Source organism: Boleophthalmus pectinirostris, unplaced genomic scaffold (assembly GCF_026225935.1).
Source record: "Boleophthalmus pectinirostris isolate CB_2022bp ecotype Guang Dong unplaced genomic scaffold, ASM2622593v1 HiC_scaffold_10, whole genome shotgun sequence".
In the NCBI taxonomy this organism is placed as follows: Eukaryota; Metazoa; Chordata; class Actinopteri; order Gobiiformes; family Gobiidae; genus Boleophthalmus; species Boleophthalmus pectinirostris.
Window position 1 is genome coordinate 21,516,838 of NW_026570971.1, and position 23,759 is coordinate 21,540,596.

At 39.9% G+C, this 23,759-nt stretch overlaps 3 protein-coding genes across 7 annotated transcripts; 1 reads left to right on the forward strand and 2 right to left on the reverse strand.

Moving 5' to 3' along the window:
• The first annotated feature begins 726 nt into the window (after positions 1-726).
• On the forward strand, positions 727-9,975 carry rab3gap2 (RAB3 GTPase activating protein subunit 2 (non-catalytic)). 3 transcript variants are annotated; one of them, XM_055154846.1, is made up of 35 exons: positions 727-1,114; positions 1,380-1,465; positions 1,582-1,699; positions 1,808-1,889; positions 1,964-2,011; positions 2,082-2,157; positions 2,230-2,331; positions 2,411-2,510; positions 2,844-2,942; positions 3,061-3,209; positions 3,322-3,401; positions 3,499-3,597; positions 3,693-3,832; positions 4,268-4,460; positions 4,565-4,708; positions 4,785-4,867; positions 4,941-5,005; positions 5,083-5,173; positions 5,266-5,387; positions 5,463-5,676; positions 5,765-5,862; positions 5,949-6,057; positions 6,145-6,305; positions 6,385-6,559; positions 6,653-6,799; positions 6,904-7,010; positions 7,080-7,146; positions 7,223-7,293; positions 7,377-7,412; positions 7,486-7,614; positions 7,913-8,128; positions 8,221-8,310; positions 8,628-8,849; positions 9,008-9,172; positions 9,251-9,975. In XM_055154846.1, the coding sequence occupies exons 1-35, from the start codon at positions 1,006-1,008 to the stop codon at positions 9,401-9,403; spliced, it is 4,146 nt and encodes a 1,381-aa protein (XP_055010821.1). In that variant the 5' UTR covers positions 727-1,005; the 3' UTR covers positions 9,404-9,975. The 3 variants fall into 3 exon arrangements, with proteins under 3 accessions (XP_055010821.1, XP_055010824.1, XP_055010827.1); XM_055154849.1 differs by having other exon boundaries at positions 7,486-7,575; XM_055154852.1 differs by having other exon boundaries at positions 7,486-7,560.
• A 36-nt stretch (positions 9,976-10,011) lies between these two features.
• iars2 (isoleucyl-tRNA synthetase 2, mitochondrial) lies at positions 10,012-16,587 on the reverse strand. Of its 3 annotated transcripts, XM_020919698.2 has the most exons (25): positions 16,504-16,587; positions 16,127-16,427; positions 15,913-16,035; positions 15,681-15,834; positions 15,463-15,611; positions 15,339-15,388; positions 15,078-15,187; positions 14,909-14,996; positions 14,714-14,829; positions 14,469-14,638; positions 14,302-14,392; positions 14,079-14,230; positions 13,452-13,612; positions 13,249-13,351; positions 13,071-13,164; positions 12,833-12,913; positions 12,253-12,361; positions 12,063-12,165; positions 11,871-11,993; positions 11,651-11,782; positions 11,433-11,539; positions 11,210-11,355; positions 10,945-11,135; positions 10,728-10,872; positions 10,012-10,642 (listed from the first exon to the last, which is right to left on the reverse strand). In XM_020919698.2, exons 2-25 carry the CDS (start codon positions 16,391-16,393, stop codon positions 10,497-10,499), a joined length of 3,111 nt encoding a protein of 1,036 aa, XP_020775357.1. In that variant the 5' UTR covers positions 16,394-16,427; positions 16,504-16,587; the 3' UTR covers positions 10,012-10,496. The 3 variants fall into 3 exon arrangements, with proteins under 3 accessions (XP_020775357.1, XP_055010835.1, XP_055010838.1); XM_055154860.1 differs by lacking the exon at positions 12,833-12,913; XM_055154863.1 differs by having other exon boundaries at positions 16,127-16,552.
• A 3,037-nt stretch (positions 16,588-19,624) lies between these two features.
• qrsl1 (glutaminyl-tRNA amidotransferase subunit QRSL1) lies at positions 19,625-23,743 on the reverse strand. Its single transcript, XM_020919699.2, has 11 exons — positions 23,604-23,743; positions 23,321-23,480; positions 23,148-23,246; positions 22,966-23,062; positions 22,717-22,878; positions 22,129-22,304; positions 21,692-21,804; positions 21,401-21,593; positions 20,953-21,070; positions 20,670-20,875; positions 19,625-20,272 (listed from the first exon to the last, which is right to left on the reverse strand). The coding sequence occupies exons 1-11, from the start codon at positions 23,631-23,633 to the stop codon at positions 20,061-20,063; spliced, it is 1,566 nt and encodes a 521-aa protein (XP_020775358.1). The 5' UTR covers positions 23,634-23,743; the 3' UTR covers positions 19,625-20,060.
• Positions 23,744-23,759: the final 16 nt, after the last annotated feature.

A 23,759-nucleotide genomic window follows, 5' to 3' on the forward strand; every position in this document is an offset into this window, starting at 1 on the left:
CCGATTGTTTCCTGAAGTTTTGTGTGCGACCTTCCGAACCGGAAACTTTTGGGCACCCCCCAGAGATGAGCTCATATGTGTGTGTATGTGTGTGTATGTGTGTATGTGCGTGCGTGCGTGTGCGTGCGTGTGTGTTTACTGTATGAACTGTTCTGGGACAGGGAATGATGTGGGATTGTTAGTAAAGATGCAGGAAGTTTTGCCAAACACAATAAATAAATAGCCTAAATGAATAAATAGAGTTTGCGAGGAAGTTTTACAAACAAAATAGTAAATAACAACACATTACATACAATCACCAGCCTTATTGTGTCCACAGTGCCACTGACATGCATTTGTATTTTAAGTTGAGTCATAACTTAAAGGCCATTTCAAACATGATGTCCAAGGGTTCATGTGGCACATGCACAATTTTTAAAGCATATTTTAAGTCACAATAGAACTTTCGAACTTTCTGCAGTAATGTAAAAGCATTGGATGGGAGTAGCCCTAAACTCATTGCACCACAGTGTTCTACTGCCCCCTTGTGTTTTTATTGTTGATTTGTGCATCAAAACGACTATATAATAAAATAGAATCAAAAAGCACCAATGCTTGATGTTTGATTTATATAGCAGTACTATGTATCCTTTATGCAAATAGAATCCAACATGTAGCTACATTCTGTGTGAAATAAATATATCCATCGTTTTATTTTGAAAGAACCAGCCACATTGTTGGCCGGAAGTGACCTATGTTATTATGCTAGCGATGTGTCATCTGCAGAGCAGAAAAAGCTGCAAATATCGGAAAATATTCAAGTTTATCGCGCGTGTTAATCTGAATTAGGCTTTCCGTTTTAAGTAAAAGTCAAAATACTGTATTAGACTGGATGTCTGTCCCGCAGGGAGAAGTTTAATCAAGGAACCACATTGACAAGCTAATCTTTGACAACTGGGTTAGCCTTAGCCACCAGGCTAATTGGGCTCAACCTTTCTCCATCGTTCCTAACGGGACGGAAGAGAAATGTCTTGTAGCTTATTGGAGTTTTGTCGGCTCCAGGAGCTGAAAACTGTGCGGGACTATTTGTTCCAAAACCAGAACACTGAGGCCGAGGAAGACAAAGCGCAAACAGGTAAAATGTCCAGTTGCAAAACTTGACCCGTGAATATGGGTTGAAAATTAGCAATTGAAGTGTTTGCTAAAAACTTAGCTATGTGTTTGAAAGGTAAGACTGAAGGTCTCTTAACGGTGGACCACTCAGTTGATGACTCATCCTAAGTGCAGAAAGATAGGCTACGCTTGTAAATGACTCCTGATAAAAAGTAGCATTAGTTTCTTCCAGTAATTGTGGCTTTCTAAAGGTACAGTGACTAGAATGACAATATATTTGTGGTCAGATGAGTTGACTTGGGACACCTCTGATTGGGAGTCTGCGTGGGACAATGATGTCAAAGAGGAGAATGCGACAACTCCCACTTCTACAGTAATATTTTTCTTCTCTTCATATAGATTTTAACATTTTTTAAAATGTGTCTTGCTGAACACATTTTATGAACCATTGTTAAATGCACCTACTGTAAAGAGGCTGCTGTTTTTCAGGCGGAGGAGAGTGTGGAGCAGACTGCACCTGGCTGGCTACAGGACTGTGTTGTGGCTCTGTCACCCTGCTCAGATCTGCTGGTTGTGACTCGTGAACAGAAGGCTGTCTTCCTTTCTGGTATAGATATATATAGATATACATTAATATATAGATGATAAATACATACATAAAACTGTAGCTCTTGATTAGTGTGTAAGTGATTTAATTAATTAATTTGTTTTACAGCCAAGTGGCGTACAGATGACAGTGGTCGAGATGAGATGACCCTGGCTGTGTCCTGGTCTGGAACTCTTAGTAGTGAAGAAGGGTATGGAAAAACAGATAACTGATGGGTCAATATAAGAAACAAATATATTTATAACTATAATCCTATTTTGACAGGGAGTGTGTGAGCAGCGCCATTTGTATACCTTTGGCCAGTCAAAAAAGGTACTTGTTTTTGCAAAGGTTGTGTTTCTGTACACATAGCTTTTGAATTAATCACATGGTCTCTGTGTAGGAGCTCCACGGGGCGTCCTGACTGGACTTGTGTGGTTGTGGGCTTCTCCTCTGGCTATGTCCGCTTCTACACTGAGGTGCATCACTTTTTTGTATGCTCAAACTCCCAACACAAAATAAAATCAAAATAAAACCAAAATGTTTTTCAGCATGGTGTTTTGCTGCTGGCTCAGCTGCTGCACGAGGACCCTGCGCTAAAGCTGAAGTGCCGAACATATGAGATCCCCCGTCACCCTGGAGTAACAGAGCAGGTAACACAACCTCCTCTCCACTGTTGGCCCAGTCTGTTAAATATCTCTACTATGACACTATTGATTGGTTCTGTCTCAGCATGAGGAGCTGAGTATCCTCTATCCTGCTGCTCTCGTCACCATTGATGGCTTCAGCCTCTTTCAGTCTCTGCGAGCCTGCAGGAATCAGGTGGCAAGAGGTAGTGTTTTGCATTTTGTTTTGTGTGGAAATGCAGGGTAATAGAGTAAATAACTTGTAATGGATAGTGTGTAAACATAACATGTTATGTTCACTTACATGGTGTATGGATAGATATTGCAACAAAGCATTCAGTTATTTAAATGCATTTGTTTATTGTGATTTTCCTTGGCAGTAACAGCAGTCTTTGTAGCTATAAATGCTCTTTCTGTAGTGCCACTTAGTTAAAGCCTAGCCCATCGCTTTGGGGTAGAGAAACATGATAACTATAGATATTTTACACAACCTTTCACGTATTTTAAATAAATAAAATTTCCTCACTATTCATGTTCAGCTACGGCAGCAGGTAATGATGTTATTCAGCCCCCTCCTCTGGCTTATAAAAAGTGGGGTCTGCAGGAGATGGACAACATTGTGGATCATTGCAGTGTAGGTAAGTTATACAGATATAAAATACACACAGGTAGCCACTATATTGTTCTCCAATAAGAAATATGAATAGTTACATGATTCTTGTTTTGTGGTCCTTGTATAATCATTTTTCTTCCCAGGTGTAATGGCGACATCCGTTTTTGACCAAATGAAAAATGCCTCTATTCTTGGAGGCTTCAATGCTTCCATTAAAGGCAGCCCTCCTGCCATGTCTCAGTATGTGACTGTGGGGAGTGGACCATACACAGGCTTCTTCTATGCAGTAGAAGTAAGATGATAATATACTATAACCATTTTTATATATAATACAAAATCAATCAATAAAAAAATCAATACAGATCAATGATAAGTGAATTTATATTTTCCATTTGTGTCTGTAGGGCAACTCCCAGCCTCTCTTGTCTCATGTGGCTATGGCTGTGGCTAGCAAACTTACATCAGCGCTGTTTAATGCAGCCAGGTAAGAGTAAATAAATCGTGTTAAATTCTTATCTGAACACACCAATACAGTGTGAAAGTAGCCTGAGTTTTTCTTTCTTTTATTAATTGAACTTCAGTGGATGGTTAGGTTGGAATAAGAACAAAAACAAAGCTGAAGAAGAAGTCGCTCAAAAGCAAAAACCTAAAGTAGAACCTGCCACGCCCCTTCCCATCAGGTAGTGTTTTTAATCTTAATTTAAATTTTTATTATAGTTATATGTGTGGACTCATTTTGCCATAGACCTTCATTAATATTCGATCTCTGTTTAAGGTTTGGTCTCCCTGACTCTCGGCGCCATGGGGAGACTATCTGCCTTTCCCCTTGCAACACATTGGCTGGAGTGACCGATGATTTTGGTAGAGTTACTCTGTTGGACCTGGCCAGAGGGATTGCTATTCGAATGTGGAAAGGTGAGTACAGTTTTGTGTTTTAATCTCCCTGAAAAACTCTATATGATTTTACTTAAAAACACAGCTAGTTTATTTTTAATGGTTTGTAGTGCAGAGTCCAGAGCTGTGCCTCACCTTCCTAAGACATTCCTAGCATGCGAATTATTCACCATTATGAGTTATTAAGCATGCTTCAATACTTTCAGAAGATGCGCAGAACAACTAGCATGCTAACGATACACCAGTATTACTTACTGGGCCACGGATAATAAAGATGCTTTATAATTAAATGGTGGTGCACACAGCGGTCTTGTTTTAAACCCCAGAGCTGCTTTTACAATATAACTACTGAGGCAAAACAGATTTTACTTAATTATATGAATAAATAGTGTAGTCACTTTAATGAAGTTTGGATAAGTTCTTTTCAATGACACTTGGTATGTATGAGTGATACAGGTTATCGAGATGCACAGTTGGGATGGATGCAGATTGCAGAGGAGAGAGGTATTCGCGAAGCCTCCTCTGCTCCCACTCCCAAAAGGCATGCCCTGTTCTTAATCATTTATGCTCCGAGAAGAGGAATTCTGGAAGTCTGGGCGATGCAGCGAGGACCAAGAGTTGGAGCTTTTAATGTGGGAAAACACTGCAGGTATTTACTATGCGATTTAATATAGACACATAAATATAATAAATATAAAAATAAATATGCAGAATTTGCTGGTGAAAAAGTATGTAATTGTGTGTAATTTGCAGATTACTTTATGCCGGCTATCGTCTGATGGGAGTGAACAGTGTGACTAGTCAGGGCTGGCAGCTCCACACGCAGCAGGTCTGTCTACTGGACCCCACCAATGGAGCACTGAGGACTGTCAACATTCCTTTCCATTTGGCTCTCAGGTCAGTTCCCATGACAATATGCTGATCAATTAAATATTAGTGATGTGCTCAGTGTTATTTATCTCTCCTACCTTAGTGACAAGAAGAGTGAACGGGCCAAAGATATGCACCTTTTGAAGAAATTTACCACTTTGCTTAAGAGCAAAGACCTAGAACCTGGTGAGATTTAACTGCACTGCAAAGAGTTTTATTTTTTGTGAGAGTTTGTAAAATGTTCATGTTTTACTTGTAGACGTTTTGGAGAGTGAAGCTGAAAGTTTGCTTCTTGATATTAAACATCCTGCCATTAAGAAACAGGTAAATGGGTAGAATACTCTATAAATGCATACAAGTTCATATAAAGATGAGTTAATAACTTTTTTTTTTTCTTTTAGGCTTTAGAGTCTCTGCTGTCCCTCAGGAGCACCCCTGTTTCATGCCTTGCCCATATCACAAGCACCTTATATGACAGTTTCAAAAACCAAGGTGGGCTTTAATTTATAATGAGGTTATTTTGAGATGTTTTTTTCTTGGTATGTCTTTTCTAATTTCAATATTTTTGTCTTGCTTGACCACAGATCCAGATCAAGTTGATGAAACATTACTCCAGTTTTGCTCTTCACAGTTAAAACTGCTCAGACTTTATTGTGATATTCAGGACTTAAACTCCTGCACAGACACTATAGAATCCTCCCCTGAAGTAAACAGTCGAATGTTTATCATTTAAAATCTGTGTCTCTATATTAGTTTGACATCTTAATGGTATTTTCTTCAGACTGATTCTCTCGAGGGCATTAATGCTGACCTGTCCCGCGTGGGCCCCATCTTGCAGCGTTATGCTCAGTTCCACACCAAACCCAGTGTGACGTTTGCCCAGGACTCCCCAGACCTGCCCCTGACAGCACCAGCCTTTCTCTCACACATGGCGTGCACAGACGAGGGTGCGCTGAGGGTCAGCTGCAAAGAGGAGAGTGAATGGAACAGGCTAGGTACTTCAGGGTGATTGATAACTTAATTGGAGATGTACTAGCTGCATTGTGCTGTTTGTGTTATTGTTGTTTCATAATACTTGTTCAGGTAATTTCTTCTTTTGGAGCTCCCTGTGTGGGAAAAGTTCTCTACATAAAATTTGTGAAACACTGGAGCAAGCCGGGATCACTCCACAACAGTTATTGGTATGTGACATTATGCTAATATATGATTAACCTATTTGATGTTGTCTTAGCAGCTCATTTATATGCTAATGTATGTTTTTTCTTAGTCTCTATTGCTGAGCATGTGGTTACTGCGAGAGAAGGAGATACTGCAGAAACCTGAGGAGACTGTTCAAAATCTACACACTTTACTTGTAACACTAAGCAATATGAAGGGTTTGTATGATTTAAATCATATTAAAAATCATTCTGTATGTATTTATTAACGTACTGTTGATGAATACATGTTATTCTGCTCTTTAGGAGCTGTTGAGGAAACATGGGACACCCAGTCTATTTCCCCCTGGTGGCAGCAGGTCCGCAACACTTGTGTCCAGTCCCACAATGCAGCTGCAGCTCTGTTGGCTGCATTTGTGGCCCATCGTGTTGCTAAGGCCAGTATAGCGAGCCGAGCTGACAGCAAGGTAAGGGATCACTCAAATGTACTGAATTAAACGGAAAATGATTTTTTTGTGTGTAACATGAAACATGTTTCGCTGACAGTTGCAGTCAGAGTGGGAGGCTGTGTCTCTGGAGCTGGAGCAGTGGGTGGTGTGCGTGCGTCAGCTGGAGGATGTGCTAGTGCTGCAGACTCTGCTGCTCCTGCCTCCACCTCAGGGGTCCACAGGGGGAGCTGTAACCCAGTGCTCTATTAAAACACTTTTAGAAGGAGGAGCTGGTGAGGTCTATAAAACCTTCAAAGAGACTTTGATCTTACCAGTTTTACTACACACTAAATGTGTTCTCTCTCTCTCTGTCTATATATATACAGGTGGAGTTGCAGACAGTGTCTCAAAGTGGGTATTTAGACACAACTTAGCTCCTGAGCGACTGAAGGAAATTCTTGATATAAAATATACAGAGACTGAACAAGAAACGGATGAAAACAAAAGTCAAGAAGACAAAGATCAAAGTGAAGGTTAGAAACAACTCATGAACATTCTGACACCACCACATACATGGAGAAATTATTACAACTTAAATGTGAATGCAATTAAAATACATCTATCTGTTATCTTTTAGAGCTGTTGGTTGCATTGTGCAAGCGCTTTCCAAACTCGCTCTCTCCAGATCTGCTCTTCGCTCACTGCTGTTGGGAATATGTGGTGCAGTGGAACAAGGACCCAGAGGTACAAATATCATAAAACAAATCTGTTTAATCTGTTCTGTCTTAAACAAACATTATTGTCTCTTTCTAGGAGGGCCGTTATTTGTGTTGGGCTGTTGAACATCTAAAACTGATCTCCAATCCACATATTCAACTCGGTATTTGTCATTTCTTCTGTTTTAGTCATAAAAACATTTAACTGCACTCTCTAGCCAATTTCTTTTATATTTCTAGGTATTTCGTTAATGATGTGGAGTACATTTATTGTCAAACGTTTTTCTTCAGCTGCTTTTCTTATGGAAAAAGTATGCATATGTGCATTCATTATCTACTGAAGATTTAATTTAATTCAAACCCAAATTATACCATGTTTTTTCTTTTCTTGTAGGTTGGAAAGGCTCCGAAAGACCGGTTATGTCGGCGGGTATGTATCTCTCTTAACACATAAAGATATGTTGTATTTTCAGATATTTCTTATGACAAATGTCTGTGTTCAGGACGTGGGGATGGGAGACAAAGCAGTGACCTCTTTCCTCGGCAGTTGTGTCCAGTTGCTGCAGATCCTGATGGAGGTGACTGGACAATTGGTTAAGAATGAGTACCATTTGTCATTTTTAAAATACTTTGTAAGTAACTGTACTCTGAGACTTAGCATGGAGACTGGGCAGTGACTGGATTTGAATGCAGCATGGCCAGCCCAAGTAGTTTTGAAAATGTTTGAATACTAATATTGTGTTTTAACTAATATCACTACTCAATACTCAAAACTGGGGATATTTTTGGCCTCTATTATACTTCAACTTAATGGCCAGGGCTTGTGAAACTGAAATGTCTGGAGTGTTTTAGTTGAATTTATAAAGAAAATGTATTTAAATCAAATAAAGTACCAAAACTTCTTAAGTTATTTTGTTTATCTGTTTGCAGGCTGATTCTGCAGTTGAGGAGGTTCCAGCTCCTGAGTTTTCTGTGGAGGAGGTGTGGAGCGGAGCGGAGGGTCCAGTCTCCATTGCAGAGCTGGCCTTGGAGCAGAGGGGGGTCCATTACCCTCTTGTTCAACATCACTGCCTTCTTGCCTCTCTGCTGCACATGGCTATGACATTCAGTATGAAAGTCAAACCACTCAGCTTGTTTGACAGCAAGGTAGACATCTCACACTTTTATTTTGTATAAGTTTTGTACCTCAAAATAAATCAACACCTATGTGAATATTTCTGCATGTGGTCTCCTTATAGGGTAAGAATGCTTTCTTCAGAGATCTAACAACCATCCAGCTGATGCCCAATGGAGATATGGATCCTGCAATTGTCTCACTGCGTCAAGATGTAAGAAATGAACCAATGAACCCATTAAACATGAATTGTGCCCTATGTAACTTTTCTGGTGCAGGGACTGCCACTAGCTAGTCTCCATGAGTTATTTCTTTGCTTGGAATGTTCTGCCCTATGACATTAAAAGTTATCCATCTCCCTAGAAACAAGCAAATAGCTCCACCAGACCAGGTAACAGCTCAAATGCATAGTCAAGTCCCAGTTCCATTTCCAAATGTTCCAGACCCCCACTATCAATGTTACTTTGTGCACTATAAATACTTAACATTTTTTCCTTACTTTAATGTACTGTATTTTGTTTGTTCTAACAGTTCCTTCTGCGAGTATTGACCAGCTGGGTGCAGGCCATAGATACCCCCTCCTCCTCCTCAGACTCTGGTCCCTCCTCTCTTCCCTCCAATGGACCAATGGCAGACTGGTGGCCCTCACTGTGTCTAGACCTGGGCTCTCTGCTTCAGGTCAATCCAGACATCCTACGGCGCCATCTTGTGTATGAGCTTTACAATCAGGGTCTAGACCAAAGAGCTGAACAGGTACAGAAAAATAAAAATATGACTTATTTCTTATCAATTTTTGATATAGCTAGTTAACACTATTTTGTAATTGGAAACTGGCATGTAAGAATTTCAATGTGTGGTTTTGTTTTTAACCCCACAGTACAGTATATTTAACATTCTTTGTGTGTTCTCAGGCAATGTTGGAGGTGGAAGATAAAGACGTGCTTGGCTCTCAGTTGTTAGTTCTAACTGGACAGAGACTGAGCTACTCTCTGCTGCACAGTCAGAGTCAAACGCAGCCTGCCATGGAGCTGCTGGCCCGTCTGCCCCCCACCCTCTGCACATGGCTCAAAGCTATGGTGAGTCTCATTTAGGTGAACAGTTGTATCTAATGCAAAGTTATTGTTTTAAAAGGTGATGACTTATTTGGTGTTCAGGATCCCAGTGAGCTGCGTTGTCCTTCTGTGCCCCTGGTCCAGACCAGCAGACTAATCAGTCGCCTGACTGAGATCCTCCCAGAGAACCATGCTCAGTACAGCCTTGCTCTGCACCTTCTGGAGGCTGTGGAGGCTCTGTCCACTGAAGATTGACCCAGGACAAACATTAGAATCACAATAGAAAGTTATTTTATAAAAGATCTGCAGACTGGGGTCACATCCTCTGTATCATGTTTTGAGTTGTGTTAACACATGGAATGTGGACCTGTGTTACCAGCCAGGTGTTAAGTTTTCATGTCACATATCTGAAAATCTTTGCAAACATTCAAACTGTATTTTACTGTTATTTTTGTGTTATGTTCATAACTTTCTGCAATGCAGAAAGGAAATGAAACATCAGTGTCTGGCTGGTCATAATGGAAACAGCTTTTAACCCTTTTAATGTCAGTTCTTTGCATGTGTATTAATATAACACTTGGGTTGGGTTTTTCCATGTTTGCATCTTCTAAATTTCCTGCTCACTACTTAAACTCTTGAGTGCCATGTTTCAGTTATTGCTTTGCTCTTGACTAGTGTAAGGACAGATGTATTATAAAAACATATTTTTATTTATATTTGCAGACCGTAATGTAAAAGCTGTGCCTGTACATCCCTCTATTCTGTAGTTTAACATGCATCTTCTCACACAGGGCTAATCAATGCAGAATAAAGAGGTTTCTCAAAAATGTGTCCTCAAACCATAAAAAATGTCACTCTCCAACTCTACTTTGAAGACTGCTGTATTAATGCCTTTCTTGCCACATTTATAATAACACAAAAAGAATACAGACTTAATTTACAGATTGCTCACTACTGGTGTCACACAGTGACATTTATAAATTGACAAATGTTCCTTTAGACTTTAATTCTAACTACCAACAAATAAAGGTGTCAACCTTATTGTCAAACCTAAAGCCGCTCCAATAATTTAAGTGAGGGAGTATTTGCTTGGAAAATTCTTGGGGTATGTGGTGTGTATGCTAGACTCATTTTTGAAGCATATAATTATTCAGTGGACGTTCCCTACCCTTATTCGCAAATCTATTTGCAAAATCCAGGTAGTAATATTTGGAACAGACAGGTTGTTTTAAACCACTCAAATCATGTAAATCAGGTCAGTTTCATGCTGCAAATTGTGTTTCTGGTTAAATCACAAAACAATTTCTCCTAATGTGTAATGTGAGTTTTGTTAGCTTTGATCAAGCAGTCACTGAGTTTGTGACAGGAGAGTTTGGCAGCGCGGGCATAAACAGTCTGTGGAGTCTGAGGTGAAGCGCCTGCACCTAGGGCAGCGAGCAGCAGAGGAGGGCACCACAGCGATACTGTAAGGACTATCTTCACGGATCATTCCCCCTGCAAATAAAAATCAATTAAGATCAAGTCCACACTCCTAAAAATACTACATATTAATAAGAACATTTTAAAGCAAGGCCCTTACCCTCCAGGTTAATGAGGAATGTCCCATGACTCCGCAGGGCGTCAGAGGGCAGGTCACGGGGCAGCTCGCTGGTGAGGTTTACTTTAGCACACATCATCAGTTCAGCTAGCTGAGAGGTGGTGGAGATGGGCTCCTCTTGTAAAGACTGAGTGTGAAACAAAAGGTTTTAATTCATACATTTTGACAAATTAAAAAAAACATCATGCATGTAGTTTACCTCCATGAGCTCAAATAGTAGGCCTGGCTCTATGGTGATTGTGAGGTCGTACTGAGCAGCATTTTTCCCTGGAATCATCGAGAGGAAAGAGTCTCGAATAGCACAGGCTCCTTCCACTGCCTCCTCCAGTCCAGGCCGCTTCCACACAGAACTGCTCTTGATCCAGCCACTTTTAAACACAGTCTCTCCTTCTGTAAGTAAGAAATTATTGTATTCAAGTAATATCTTGAACAAGCAAAGTCATACATTATCAGAGAACACGCACCATCATGACCAGGTGCATGAAGATACACCTCTTCAGCCAGGTGTGGGAGGATGGGAGCTATACATCTGGTTACACCATCTAAAATCTCCTCTAAAGCTGTTTGACATGACCGTCTTCCCAAAGAATCTTCTGGATCACAGTAAAGTCTAAAATGATTTAATAAATTAACATAGTACTGATACACAAGTTTTATACTCAGCCAGTGCATAACAACATAACATACCTGTCTTTGATGATGCTAAAATAAAAACTAGAGAGGTCTCTGGTGATAAAAGCCTGGAGGAGACGTATGACACGACCTGCATCAAATTCAGTATAGGCATCGGTTACCTGCAGATATAACCAAATGCAGATATTGTTTGACATTTTATGTGACAATGAGAGAGGTTGTGTTTGTATATGTAAAAATATTATCACCTTGTTTGTTAAAATGTGACATACCTTGATGCTGAAGTCCCGGAGCAGGTGGAGCATATACTGATCAATGTAGTGCATCTCTTTGGGGTCCACAGCTTGAGTGCGTGGGTCAAAACCGTGTACATTTCCAAGTAGAAACTTCAAAGTGTTCCTTAACTGCCAGCAACATATTAGACAAATAGTTAAAGGAATATACAGCCATACTAAACCATAAGAATAAACTGCATACGTCATAGAGCATTACCTTGCTGATGCTTTCTTTGGCTGAGTTAAGAGAGCTGGGTCCTATTTGAACCTCAGAGAAGACATTGGACTCTGCCACCCACCATCGAAGAACATCAGCCCCATAGGCGGGCATGCTGGAGTCCTGACCAAAAGACTATTAGCGCTTTGTATTGAAATATGTAAAAAAATAACAAATAATGTAAACAAATACCTTTCCTCCATTAATTACAGTATCAGGGTCCACAACATTGCCCAGAGATTTGGACATCTTCTCTCCCTTCTCACTGACGGCAAAACCATGGACCACAAGAGACCTATAAACACAGCCCAAAATATTATACAATTGTACTGTAATCACACATTTTTATTAACTTTACCTCATAGTAAGGATAAATACTGACTTGTATGGTGCCTTGTTCCTCACAGCTACACTGGTCAGAAGAGAGGACTGAAACCATCCTCCAAGCTGGTCCTTCCCCTCTACATACACATCTGCCCTGGAGTCAGACTCTAAACAAAATCAAGATGAAGATAAAAAAAAAAAAAATTATGCATTTTATACACATGGTTTACACAAGCAAGGGGGATAAGTGGAAGAAAATAGGCATCAGTCATTAGTTAGTATAAAAATACATACCGGTACATAAAATAGCACATTAGTAGTAAAAAGCTGAAATAGTGCAGTGCTTTCCAAAACAGGAAAACAGTGCAAGACAGGAAAGTATAGATAAAGAAATCCAGCCATTTGTGCAAAGGAAAGATCCATCCCATTAAACAACATAGGCCTTTAGCGTGCAAATACCTGGACTGAACTCTGCTTTATTTTTTTTCCCCTAACTACAAATTCAAATGCTTTTGATTTCTGCAATTTTAAGTGTTAATAGCTTTCATACTATCCAGTGACAATGGGGGACAGCTCAAAAGGGAAGATCTGAGTAAAATAAAGAGTAAGGGGAAAAGACAGTCTCTGGTTTATTAAACCTGTGTTCAAAGGGCTACGCAGTCGAGAAGAGAGCCAGCTGAGACGTGACTCTGGCTCCTCAGGCTCCTCCTCCATTTCCTCTAAAAATGACACAAAATAAAATGGCTGCACGATGGCAATATATTTGTGTGTCTAAAACTCTCTTAACATTTCACATATGAAAAACTATAAAATAATGAGTAGGGGAGTTAGCAATTTAGTAGGCCATATAAAAGTAAACGGTCTATGATGTTTTACCTTCTAGTACTGCTGCCCATGAGGATCCACTGTCAAACCAGATGTCTAGCACATCCTCTCCACGAACATAGTTGGACACAGGGCCCGCTTTGCTCTAAGAAAACATAGAACAACAAATATAATCCTGTAACACACCAACATAGACATTTTTCAATTCAAAATTTTATTTCTGACGGACCTTCTTCAGGACATTTGAAGGCAACAAAGTCTCAATGGGAAGTTCCCACCAACAGTCGCTGCCTTTTTCCTTAAACAGCGATGCTATGTGAGATATAGTGTGGCTGCAAAGACAAAGCAAACTGACGAGTTTGAAAAGATGTGTCCCAGTAACAGGTCGGTCAAATGTGTCAAGTATGTCAACAATGTGAAAATGGCATTTACTTGTTAATAAGAGGCTGTCCAGACTCTTTATGGTAGAAGACTGGGATAGGTACTCCCCAGCTCCTCTGTCGGGAGATGCACCAGTACGTCCTTCTATCCAACATGGCCAACATGCTGCCACGTGCCGACTCTGGCAGGATACGAACCTTTTGAAGAACATCCTTAGAAAAGGAACATTTTATTCAAGAAGATATGTTATGCTTTTTTCAGGTATTTAGTTTGAAACTATAAGCAAGTAGATAATTATTTAACTTTTTGTTTATTGTAAACAGTTAAATAATTGAAATAAGTCTATTGACATCCTATTAATAACTGCAGAACAGATAGGCCTCCATTTTTCAAAGTAGTAGCATTTTTAGTTTTTACTGAAAATGTATTCAGTTATATTATTATACTGACTTAAAAAAGCTACTAAGTACAGAGCTGTGGGCACAGATGGGGGTAAGTGAAAATGCCATTCTGAGCACTCAAGTCAATACAATTCAATACAAAACAGGATTACTCAAATGTGCATGAGTCAATCAGAGTAGAACTCTGTGAACAGGAATGACGAGCAAACACTGGTCCATAGACATAGTCAAAGGCTCATAAAAGTAGACTTTTTATTTTTTGTTTATGACATTTTACCTTTGCCTTGTCTTTGAGCGATGCTGTGTTGATAAACCACTGTTTGCTGGGTCTGATCATGACAGGCTGTTTAGTCCTCCAGTCATATGGATAACTGTGTACGCACTGCTCCTCTTTGACTAGAGCATCACTCTCCTTCAGCATGGAGATCACTGATGGAGGAGGAAAAGATAATTCATTCTATTAAATCAACAGATTAAAAATGCCATAATTAATATCTTACCTTTATTGGTTCCTTCACTCATCACAAAAAGACTCTGCAGCTCAGGACCAGCCAATTCAGTGAACTTCCCATCTTCATCCACTATACATTCCTAAAGATCCACATAACATTTATGCTTATGTAGAAAATCACATCATCACAAGATGTCCAAGAAAACAAAGTCATACCACAGATAAGTTAAACTGTGAGGCCACACTGTAGTCCTCCATGCCGTGAGCCGGAGCAGTGTGGACCAGACCTGTCCCTTTGGCCATAGTTACATGATTGGCTGGCAGCAGAGGAACTTCTTTGGTCAGGATAATGGGATGTTTACAGAACCCGCCTTCAAGCTGGGAACCTGAACAAAGACAATAACAAGAGTATTGCTTCATTTGTTCAGGGACATTTTGTGATTCACAGCACTAGGACTTACCTGTGAAAGTGGCAACTGTCTCCAGCCCTGTGCCCAGAAGTGCTGACACATTGGCAAGGCGCTCAGTGGCCAACAGCAGCAGCTCACTATTATCTGGCCTCCTCACTATAGAATATCTGCAGAATGAAACAAGAACATTAATACATAAGATATGGTTTCCAAATACACCACAAAAATACAATCTTGTTAGCTTACTGGGCATTAGGCATGTAACAAACAGCCTGGTTAGCTGGAATGGTCCAAGGTTGGGTCGTCCACACCAACACAGACACATTGTCCACATCTGTTTAATATAGACATAGCAATTAGGTCATGTGTAAGGCACACTGTTTTTAAGAATAGTTAAAATAAATATTAGTTTTACCTGCTTCTTTGGTAATACTTGGGGGTAACTTCACAAGTGGAAATGTGGCATAGATGGCTCTGCTTAAATGCTCGGGGTTATATTCCAGCTCAGCTTCTGCTAAAGCCGTTCTACAGAATAAGAAAACTGTATTAACTATGATAACCCACACCAATAACAGTTCTCCAAATTATCATCAAAATAAACGCATGTGCATTGTTTAACAAGACATAACAAAGCAGTAATAAAGCAATAATAAAGCAGCAGTCAACTGGAAAGTACCTAGAAGAAGGAGACCAGAAAACCGGCTTATAGTCTTGGTATATGAGCTCCTGTAAAAGTAAAACATTATTGACTGAATATTCCACAGTATTAAGTTAATACTGAAGTATGCCTGATTCCTCACTTTACTGTGCATCTCCTGAAACACTTTGAGTTGAGCAGCCTCATAGGTGCCGTCATAAGTGAAGTAGCACTGGTCCCAGTCTGCCATCACACCCCAGCGCTGGAAGGCAGCTTTCTGTCGAGCGATGGCTTTCTCTGCAAACTCCCGAGCTGACAAAATAACAAGTACATAAGCAGATGTGCACAAAACTTGGTTGGTGTCTAGACTTGCGGTTTTACCTTTATGGCGGATCTGAAGGGGGGACAGCCCACTAGTGCCAAGCTCTCCTAGAGCCTTCAGCTCAATGGGCAAACCATGGCAATCCCAACCAGGAATATAGTGGACCTGTCGACCTCTCAGCATCTCAAAGCGGTTACGGATATCTTTAAGAATCTGCATTAAACACCATTAAAACATACATACATATTACTTAAGGCAATACATTTGGTTTGGTGTCATTCAAAGCATTACTTTATTTAGTGCATGTCCAACGTGAGGGTCACCATTGGCATACGGAGGTCCATCATGAAGACAGAACTCTTTCTTGGCCTTTCTCTCTCTCTGCCAGGAGTACAGCTCTGCAAATCCACATGTCTAGAAACACAGTCCAAACTTACAAGTGCTGAAAACAAAACCCAGTTCATATGATGTCTTTATGCTGTGTCGAGGCGGACTCTATTCTTACCTGCTGGATCTCCACCTCTCTGTCCAGAAGTTTCTGTCCGACCAGCTTCATTGGAAATTCTGTTTTTGGAAGAAGCACCGAATCCCGGTAGAGGCCCTGGACAGAGGCGGGCTCTGTGGGCTGAGCGGAGCCTTCCCCGGCGCTTACTCCGTGACAGCGGCTGGAGGAGAGCGGCACAGCGCGGCGGAGCAGGCCGCCTACCCGCTGTGACCTCCGGCTCCATCTGCCCAGCGTCTGGCTCACCACAGAAACCCGGCACAGCAGCATGTGCAAGCGACAGGGCGCTGGGCCTGAAAAACGACTGAAATAAAGCACTTATTTATCCTTTGACGTAACGCGCACTTCAAAATATGTGTATATTCCACCTGTCTACCTACAGTGTGTTTCTTCCGGAAGAAACTGTGTACAGGACAATTACGGGTAGTCGTAAAGGCCAAAATACATGTGTCAATTTATGTGTAGTATGCACAAATAGCCACAAGGGAGCGATATTTCCCATTGGTCCTTTTAAAGTTCCAAATTTGCAAGAATTTTTTTATTAACTACAATTAATTAACTAATTAATGAAAACAGGTGTATTCTTGCCTAAGTGTAATAATTTGTTATAAAATTTCTTACTCTCATGGCCATAGATCTAGGCCTAATAATTAAGCTAAAACTCAAAAGGCAATGCGACTTGATTTTTCTTTCTTACACTACTACAAGAAAAATAACTGTAATATAGTGAAAATAGTGAAAATAGTAAAATAATAGTACTAAGAATAATAGCATGCCCAAATTTCCGATAGTTTCTAAAGCTAACTGATGTTGAGCAGGTGTCTCTAATGAGGTCACACGGAGTATAAAAACCCACGTGTGCGTCTCCTCTTTCATTCAGCGCATCCACGTCTGAGAAGCACAGGACAGCGTCGAGACAGAGCTTTGTCACAACTCCCCGACAAGATGAACAAGTTGTGCCTAGTTTTCTTGGGGGCCCTACTGATTGCGCTCCAGCTCGCCTCACAGGTAAGTGCATTTTTGGTAATCATGAGGCCTCAGAGACGATTGTGTGTTATAGTTAAATGATTTAAGGTTACTCTGCGTAATCAACAAGATATTTTGACTTGTCATTTTCCAGTGGACTATAGCCGAATAATCACACATTATATATAATGTCTGTGATCACAGGTCCAGGCTCAGAATGCCTCAGTGACTCCCACGAACACTAACACGATCACGGTATCTTTGAACACATCGATGGGCCACCAAAACATGACAGGGAACTCCACTCGGGACAAGAGCGCTGGGGAGAGGACGGAGGTGTTTCTGCTGCTGCTCCCGCTAGCTCTGGGGTTCCTCCACGGCTGGTCCTAAATGGCCAGCGGACTGGATCTTTGCACTGGACTCTTAACGCCAACATTGGACAGGATCCCTCCGCAAACGTGTTTTTTTTTTTTTTTTTTTTTTTTTTCCCTGGAGTTTGAAGAAGCGCGTAAAGCCCAATGCCCAGTTCCACAACGCGCATGACCCCCATGCGCTCCGCTGCTGTGCCCAGAAGCTGCGGCTCTGGATGGACTATATATTCCTATGCTGGAAATGATCGTGTCTGTGAAACAGGCTACCATGTACCCACTGAAATTTATACTTGAGCCTAGGCTTTTAGATAAATTTAAATAAAAAATTGTATGTAAAGGATTTTAAATTTAGTAATTTCTAAAATGAAAATGTACAGAAGGTGATTTGGCTTTTAAGAGTGAGTTTTGTAAGTTCAATAAAGACCTAATTATGAAACACCTGAATGTGTAATTTTTCCCAGTTTCCAGGGTTTGACAGGGCTACACCATAGAAAACTGTAGCCATGTGGATTAACTGGTGTCATGTTGGTCTATTTAGACATAAGCCCTAGAAAATATTGCCGGGTAGGTGTTCTACAATAAATGGACATGTAGTCCTACATACAGCAGATTGATTGTTAGGCCTACAGGCTAAAATTTTTATTTTTTTTTTTTTTGGGGGGGGGTTGCTATAGAAAATATTTTCAAAAAATCTAAATGCTGCCATGGTACCAAAGTGTGTAGGTACACAGGATAAGTGAAACCTTTGCATTATTCATGGTGAGAGTAAATCATTAAAATGCAGGCCAACTGTTGTGGCTTCCCATTAAACAAGATGATGGTATACCTGTAGAATTCACCTGTCCACCCCCACCAAAGCAAGCCCACTGCAGATCAGTGTGGGAATTGTACCCCACCTGATCACATGACAAAGGTCGTATTGTATAGTTGATCTTGTTTTTCACAAGACTACAGAGTGGGATTAGAGAACCTCTGAATGGGCTTCTCATCTTGGCCTGCTTTAGTCTTCCACACAGTTTTCAACACTTTCAGCCATTTCATCTGAAAAACAAGGCTTGACACTGGCACTGGGCACATTCCTACAGGTGCTCATTGAAACCTAAGCACCAGTGGAGTGTGGTGAGATGGTCAAACTGAAGAGGTCTGCTTTTGCTGACCACCAGAGTGTAACCACTTAAAACCCCCTTTTCCTGCCACCCTCCCCCTGACAAAATGAAACAAGATACCCCATGTAGGTTACGTTAATGAAAGGAGGTGGTGTAAAGTAAATAACAAAGAAATAAAGGGGGTGGGTTGGATCAGACAGGTGAAGGACATCTGGGACACACAGATGACTTTGCATTCCACACATTCTCCAAATGTTTTTACACTGTATTCAGAACTGAAAACTGATTGTTTGTATTCCCACAGATTCACAATTCACTCAAAGTGCTATGAATAAGTAAAAAGCCATCAGGTAATAGGAGAAGATAGTTGCATCATCATGACTATGAGTTACCAGCATAGCCAAAGCTACTCTTATATACGTGTGCTGTAATCTATTGTTTTATTTAGGGTACTACCATGCCTGCTCTGACAGTCTAGTATCGGTCTGTCAAGTGCAGGGGACAAATTTCCCAATGGGGACAATAAAGTGTACCTTAAACTATATTGACATCTACTCATCTTAAGAGAGGCCATAACATGACGCTTCACTACACAACTTACAGCCCATATACAGTTACAGGAAAAGGAATTTATATGATAAAAATAAAAATATGACATATAGACTACAGCACACATTTATTTCAAAATATGGAAGGTAAATATAAAAATATAACAGACTATGGCTTGATATTGAATAGCCATTAAACTACTTAAACATATTTTGTTAGTCTTTCTTGAAGAGGCTTATGCTTGCTATTTTTCTGAAAAAGAACAATAGTATAGTCTTTTAATGGAACTTTGAACACATGAACTGAAGCTTATATGTTCTGACTTGAAACTGCTGGGTTGTTTTTGTTCCTCTGACCTTGAGATGAATGTGGTGGGAATAATGTCACATGTTGCTGAATTGCTTTGATAAAATCTTCGTAGTTTTTATGTCTTAACTCAGGAATGGGCCTAAGAGCAAGTAAGTGTTTAAAAATAAATCAAACATTGAAAGAAGCCAACAAAGCAGGTATGATGTATTAAAAGTATGTTTATAAAAACTAACTTCACTATTACATTGTCAAAATCAAGCAGAAATGGAGTTAATGCACTAAAATGGTAGAGAAGGGGATTGTAAAGAACTGAGAATTTCAGAGAGATGCAGATCTATCAAACGTATGTGCTCTTGTGTTTCTGTTGAAAACATTTAAAACAAATAATCCTAACTGACTTTTAATGTCCCTGTATAGTGTTTTTCCACCAAAATGCTCATTAATGCCATGTCCATATATAGACAAAACATTACTTAACTAGGTTTTGGTGGTTTTATATACCTGAATATACAGAAATGATTCATAACCTGACAAGAAACTTTAAAGAAAGGAAGCTGTAAAGGAAATGCACTCTACTACATAATAAACATAATTCTTGGTTTTATGCACACTGTCACCATAATATGTCTTAAACAATTATACAATATGTTTCCTTATGGTCTTTTGGCATTGCTCACTGCCCTCACTGGGTTCTTCAAAGTCACTGATGGAGGGAAAGGCGACCCTCTGTTCGATCCATTGGGCAACAGACAGGAGCCTCTTATCCTGAAGTGCTGGAGCGATGAGCTGAAGTCCAATGGGAAGGCCTCTCCGGGACAGAGCTATTGGTATAGAAACAGCTGGTAGACCTACAAAGACAATACACTACTGAGGAAAGCTTTTAAGAGTAGTTTGAACTGAGAATTTATTTGTATTTTGCTAATTTGTTTGGTGCCATTACATTTAGCAAATAACATTTAGCTTCATTCTGTATTGGTGTTACAATCCTCTCAAAAAGCTACACTGTAGTAGTTCACCCCTTACTTGTGTGGTAAGCTATTTCTACAATTACAGCTGCCTTGACGTAGACTGACGGAAGTGAGTCTGCCACCAGTGTACCCCTGCTACCAACAACAAATCCTGTGCCTCTGAGTGTCTCTCTTTCTCTCTAGAAATATTTTGTATAAAGCAAGTGTATTGCAAAAACAAACAATTTCATTAACATTACTAAAATATGCAGTAGATCATTCTGTTTGTATACAGTACCTGCCATGTTGACAGGCTGAGTGAAGACATCCTCCTGTAGACTGCGAGTTCGGTTATCTTCTTGTGTAAAGTCAGAATATCGAGTGGCATCTGATAGAGTGGTGGGAGTCAGCAGCACATCAACCCCAGAGTTAAAGACATGTTTAAAATCCTCTGTTATTAGACGTCTGACTTTCTGGGCCTTTAAGAAGTAATGCTCATAGCTCCTGAGAGAAAAATATATTATGGGATTCATCTACAGCTACACAAGTAATGCACACAGTAGATTTTCCTCTGTTCTTACTGTTTAAGCAAGAAGTAGTTTCCAGACAGAATCCTTCCTCTCACTACGTCATTGAAGCCCTCATGTCTGGAGGTGGCATACATGGTTTCAGTGGAGCTGTCCATTTCACTGCGATGTCCTGAATACATTACATAAACAATGCATGGTATAACACCTTTTTTGGCTTGGAGGCATATCACATTTCAATAAAATATGGAAAGATTGTGTATGTGAGGTAAATAATCAACTGGATTACAGGCAGAAAGATTAACCCATTTACAATTATTATTATAATAAGATGTGATTTGAAAGTGAATCAAAATACATTTCTCAACACCTGTCATCAACACGTAAATAGTAAATTACTGGAATATTCTACTCTGTAGAATTAAATAAACTCTACTGTTTATTTAATCATACCAGAACATACCACAGTGTCTATACATCTGTACATGCAGAATGTACATACCATATTCTAACCCATCAAAACGAGCCATGTTGGAGGCCACCTCAGCACAGCACAGGACGTGGTAACACACAATGGAGTATTGAGTGTGGGGGAGGGACACCTGCTCCACCCGGGCACCAGCTCTCTCAAACATGTCTGCAACACGACTCCACTGCTCCACTGTCTCCTTAGACAGGCCTGGGGCATGATACTCCTGACAGCACACAACACTTTGTTACTATAAATAGACTGCCATGATGCTTCATAATGGCCTTGTAACCTAATTTACAGTAACAGTGAATGTTGACTTACTTTGGGGATTCCCACACGTAAGGTACTGACATCAAAATCTTCAGGGAATGGTGCAAGTGACGACTGAGGCAGGATGGTAGTTGAGTCTTTTACATCAACACCTTGCAAAGCATCTGTTTGAAATATATTCATACAATATAAATATAATATTTTGGCTGATTTGTTATGTGGATTGTTGTAGGTCTGGTATATGTTTTTTTTTTGCCTTTTCTCATTTAATTACTAATGTGGAATATTCCATTCCTTTAAATCTATCTATATACAATTATCTGAAATATGTTTGTTGAAATGTCCTGGTCATTATCAATGTATAAAAGTAAGTGTTGTCTGGCATTTAGTTACTGAACTTAACTTTCTCCCAATGTATTTTTTGAAGACACCTAAATACACATATACACATTTAAGGGTTTCAAAATAATTCATACTGCAATTCCTACCTAAGACTAAAGCTGCATCACCAACACTGCGAGTCATGATGCCTGGGACATCCATAGAGTTGACAAGAGGAATAAGACCATGTCTGGACAATAAACCATAAGTGGGCTTCAGAGCTACAACACCACACAGTGCACCTGGGTTACGAGTAGAGCCCCCAGTGTCTGAACCAAGTGCTCTGAAAAGAAAAGAAAAAAATAATAGTAATAACATTTATTTTAAAATAATTTGAGGCAGAAAATGTGGTTATAGGTGCACTGTATGTTTAGTGGTCAAAGATCAGCCACCTGCTGGTCTCCATGGAGATTCTATTGCTTTGCTGGGAATGTTATACATGCACAGTATGGTATTCTAGAGCTAAGTTCCAGATCAGATCTGTGGCAAAACAACTCAGCAAAAAAATAAAAATAAAAAAATTGAAAAATCAAGACAATTTTTAAACACCTGCAATTTCATAGATGGAAGAAAGATACATTTAATGCCATACTGTGGAACAATACAGGTAACGCAATAACATCTCCAGGTGGTGTACACTTCACCTGAAAAGTTATATAGAGGACTTAGTAGGATGTATTTATTTGAGTCCTTACAGATAACTGGTGAGTGATGCAACAGCCGCTGCACTTCCGCCTGAGCTCCCTCCAGTCACCACCCAGTCAGAGTCGGGGTCCAGACCTGTGTTTTCTCTGTACGGAGCAGCATAACCCCAGGGATTTCTCACTGGTCCAAATGTTCCATCTGTACTTCCTGATCTAAATTAAAAGCATAATACAATAACATAATACAATAACATACTAAGAACATATATTTCACAGCAAAATAAGACATAATGCTTTTACCCCATAGCAAACTCATCCATGTTCGTTTTCCCCAATAGGACAGCTCCTTGGTCAAGCAACTTCTGCACAACAGTAGCATTGAATGGAGGAGTGTAGTCTGTAAAGCATAAGTTTACACAAGTTCATGTTAATTTGGATTATTCATTACGTGTTGTGGAACATAATGTTGACATTCTACAAACCTTTCAGCATCTTGGAGGCACATGTTGTTTTGATGTTCTGTGTGCTAAAGTTATCCTTGACTGCAAAAGGAATTCCATCTAACAAACCTTTAGGAGAACCTGGACGATAAAAAATGTGCAAGTTTATATATCGGAAAGTATGAAAATATTAAATGAAGATGCCAATTTCATACCTTTAACAAGTCTAGATTCAGCCTCCTGCGCCCGTGTCAAAGCTTGTTCCTCTGTCACAGAGATGTAAGCATTTATATGTTGTGTTTTCTTGATTCTGTTCAGACATTTCCTACAGAGTTCAACAGGAGAGATCTTTCCCTCTCTAAGCGCTAAGGACGCCTGTGGAATAAAATGTAAATGTATTAGCATAGAAAGCGACACTGAATATCAACTTTAGCTTTAATACACTTGAGTTATGAACAGAACACTGAGACTTGAAAAAGAAAATATGCTCGTACAAACCTCCTTTATTGTCACGCTGAGCATAGTCATAATAATTCCTCGGATATTTCTATAATAATATCGTTAAAATGTCAACAACCTTTGTTAAATGTGAGGACTTCATGAGGCTGCCATGTTTGTTTCCATTCCACTCACCAAACAACGTCTTATCTGATT

Bases quoted from the DNA above. Each gene is read 5' to 3' on its own strand.
- rab3gap2 (XM_055154846.1), top strand. From the start codon at position 1,006: ATGTCTTGTAGCTTATTGGAGTTTTGTCGGCTCCAGGAGCTGAAAACT. The intron at 3,402-3,498 runs GTAAGAGTAAAT...ATTGAACTTCAG, and splicing joins GCGCTGTTTAATGCAGCCAG to TGGATGGTTAGGTTGGAATA. The intron at 5,677-5,764 runs GTACTTCAGGGT...ATACTTGTTCAG, and splicing joins GAGTGAATGGAACAGGCTAG to GTAATTTCTTCTTTTGGAGC.
- iars2 (XM_020919698.2), bottom strand. From the start codon at position 16,393: ATGCTGCTGTGCCGGGTTTCTGTGGTGAGCCAGACGCTGGGCAGATGG. The intron at 15,389-15,462 runs GTGAGGAATCAG...TTACTTTTACAG, and splicing joins TTCAGGAGATGCACAGTAAA to GAGCTCATATACCAAGACTA. The intron at 12,166-12,252 runs GTCAGTATTTAT...CTGTGTTTATAG, and splicing joins AGGAACAAGGCACCATACAA to GTCTCTTGTGGTCCATGGTT.
- qrsl1 (XM_020919699.2), bottom strand. From the start codon at position 23,633: ATGACTATGCTCAGCGTGACAATAAAGGAG. The intron at 21,805-22,128 runs GTAGGAATTGCA...TATTTCAAACAG, and splicing joins TGATGCAGCTTTAGTCTTAG to ATGCTTTGCAAGGTGTTGAT. The intron at 21,594-21,691 runs GTAAGTCAACAT...GTGTGCTGTCAG, and splicing joins TACGTGTGGGAATCCCCAAA to GAGTATCATGCCCCAGGCCT.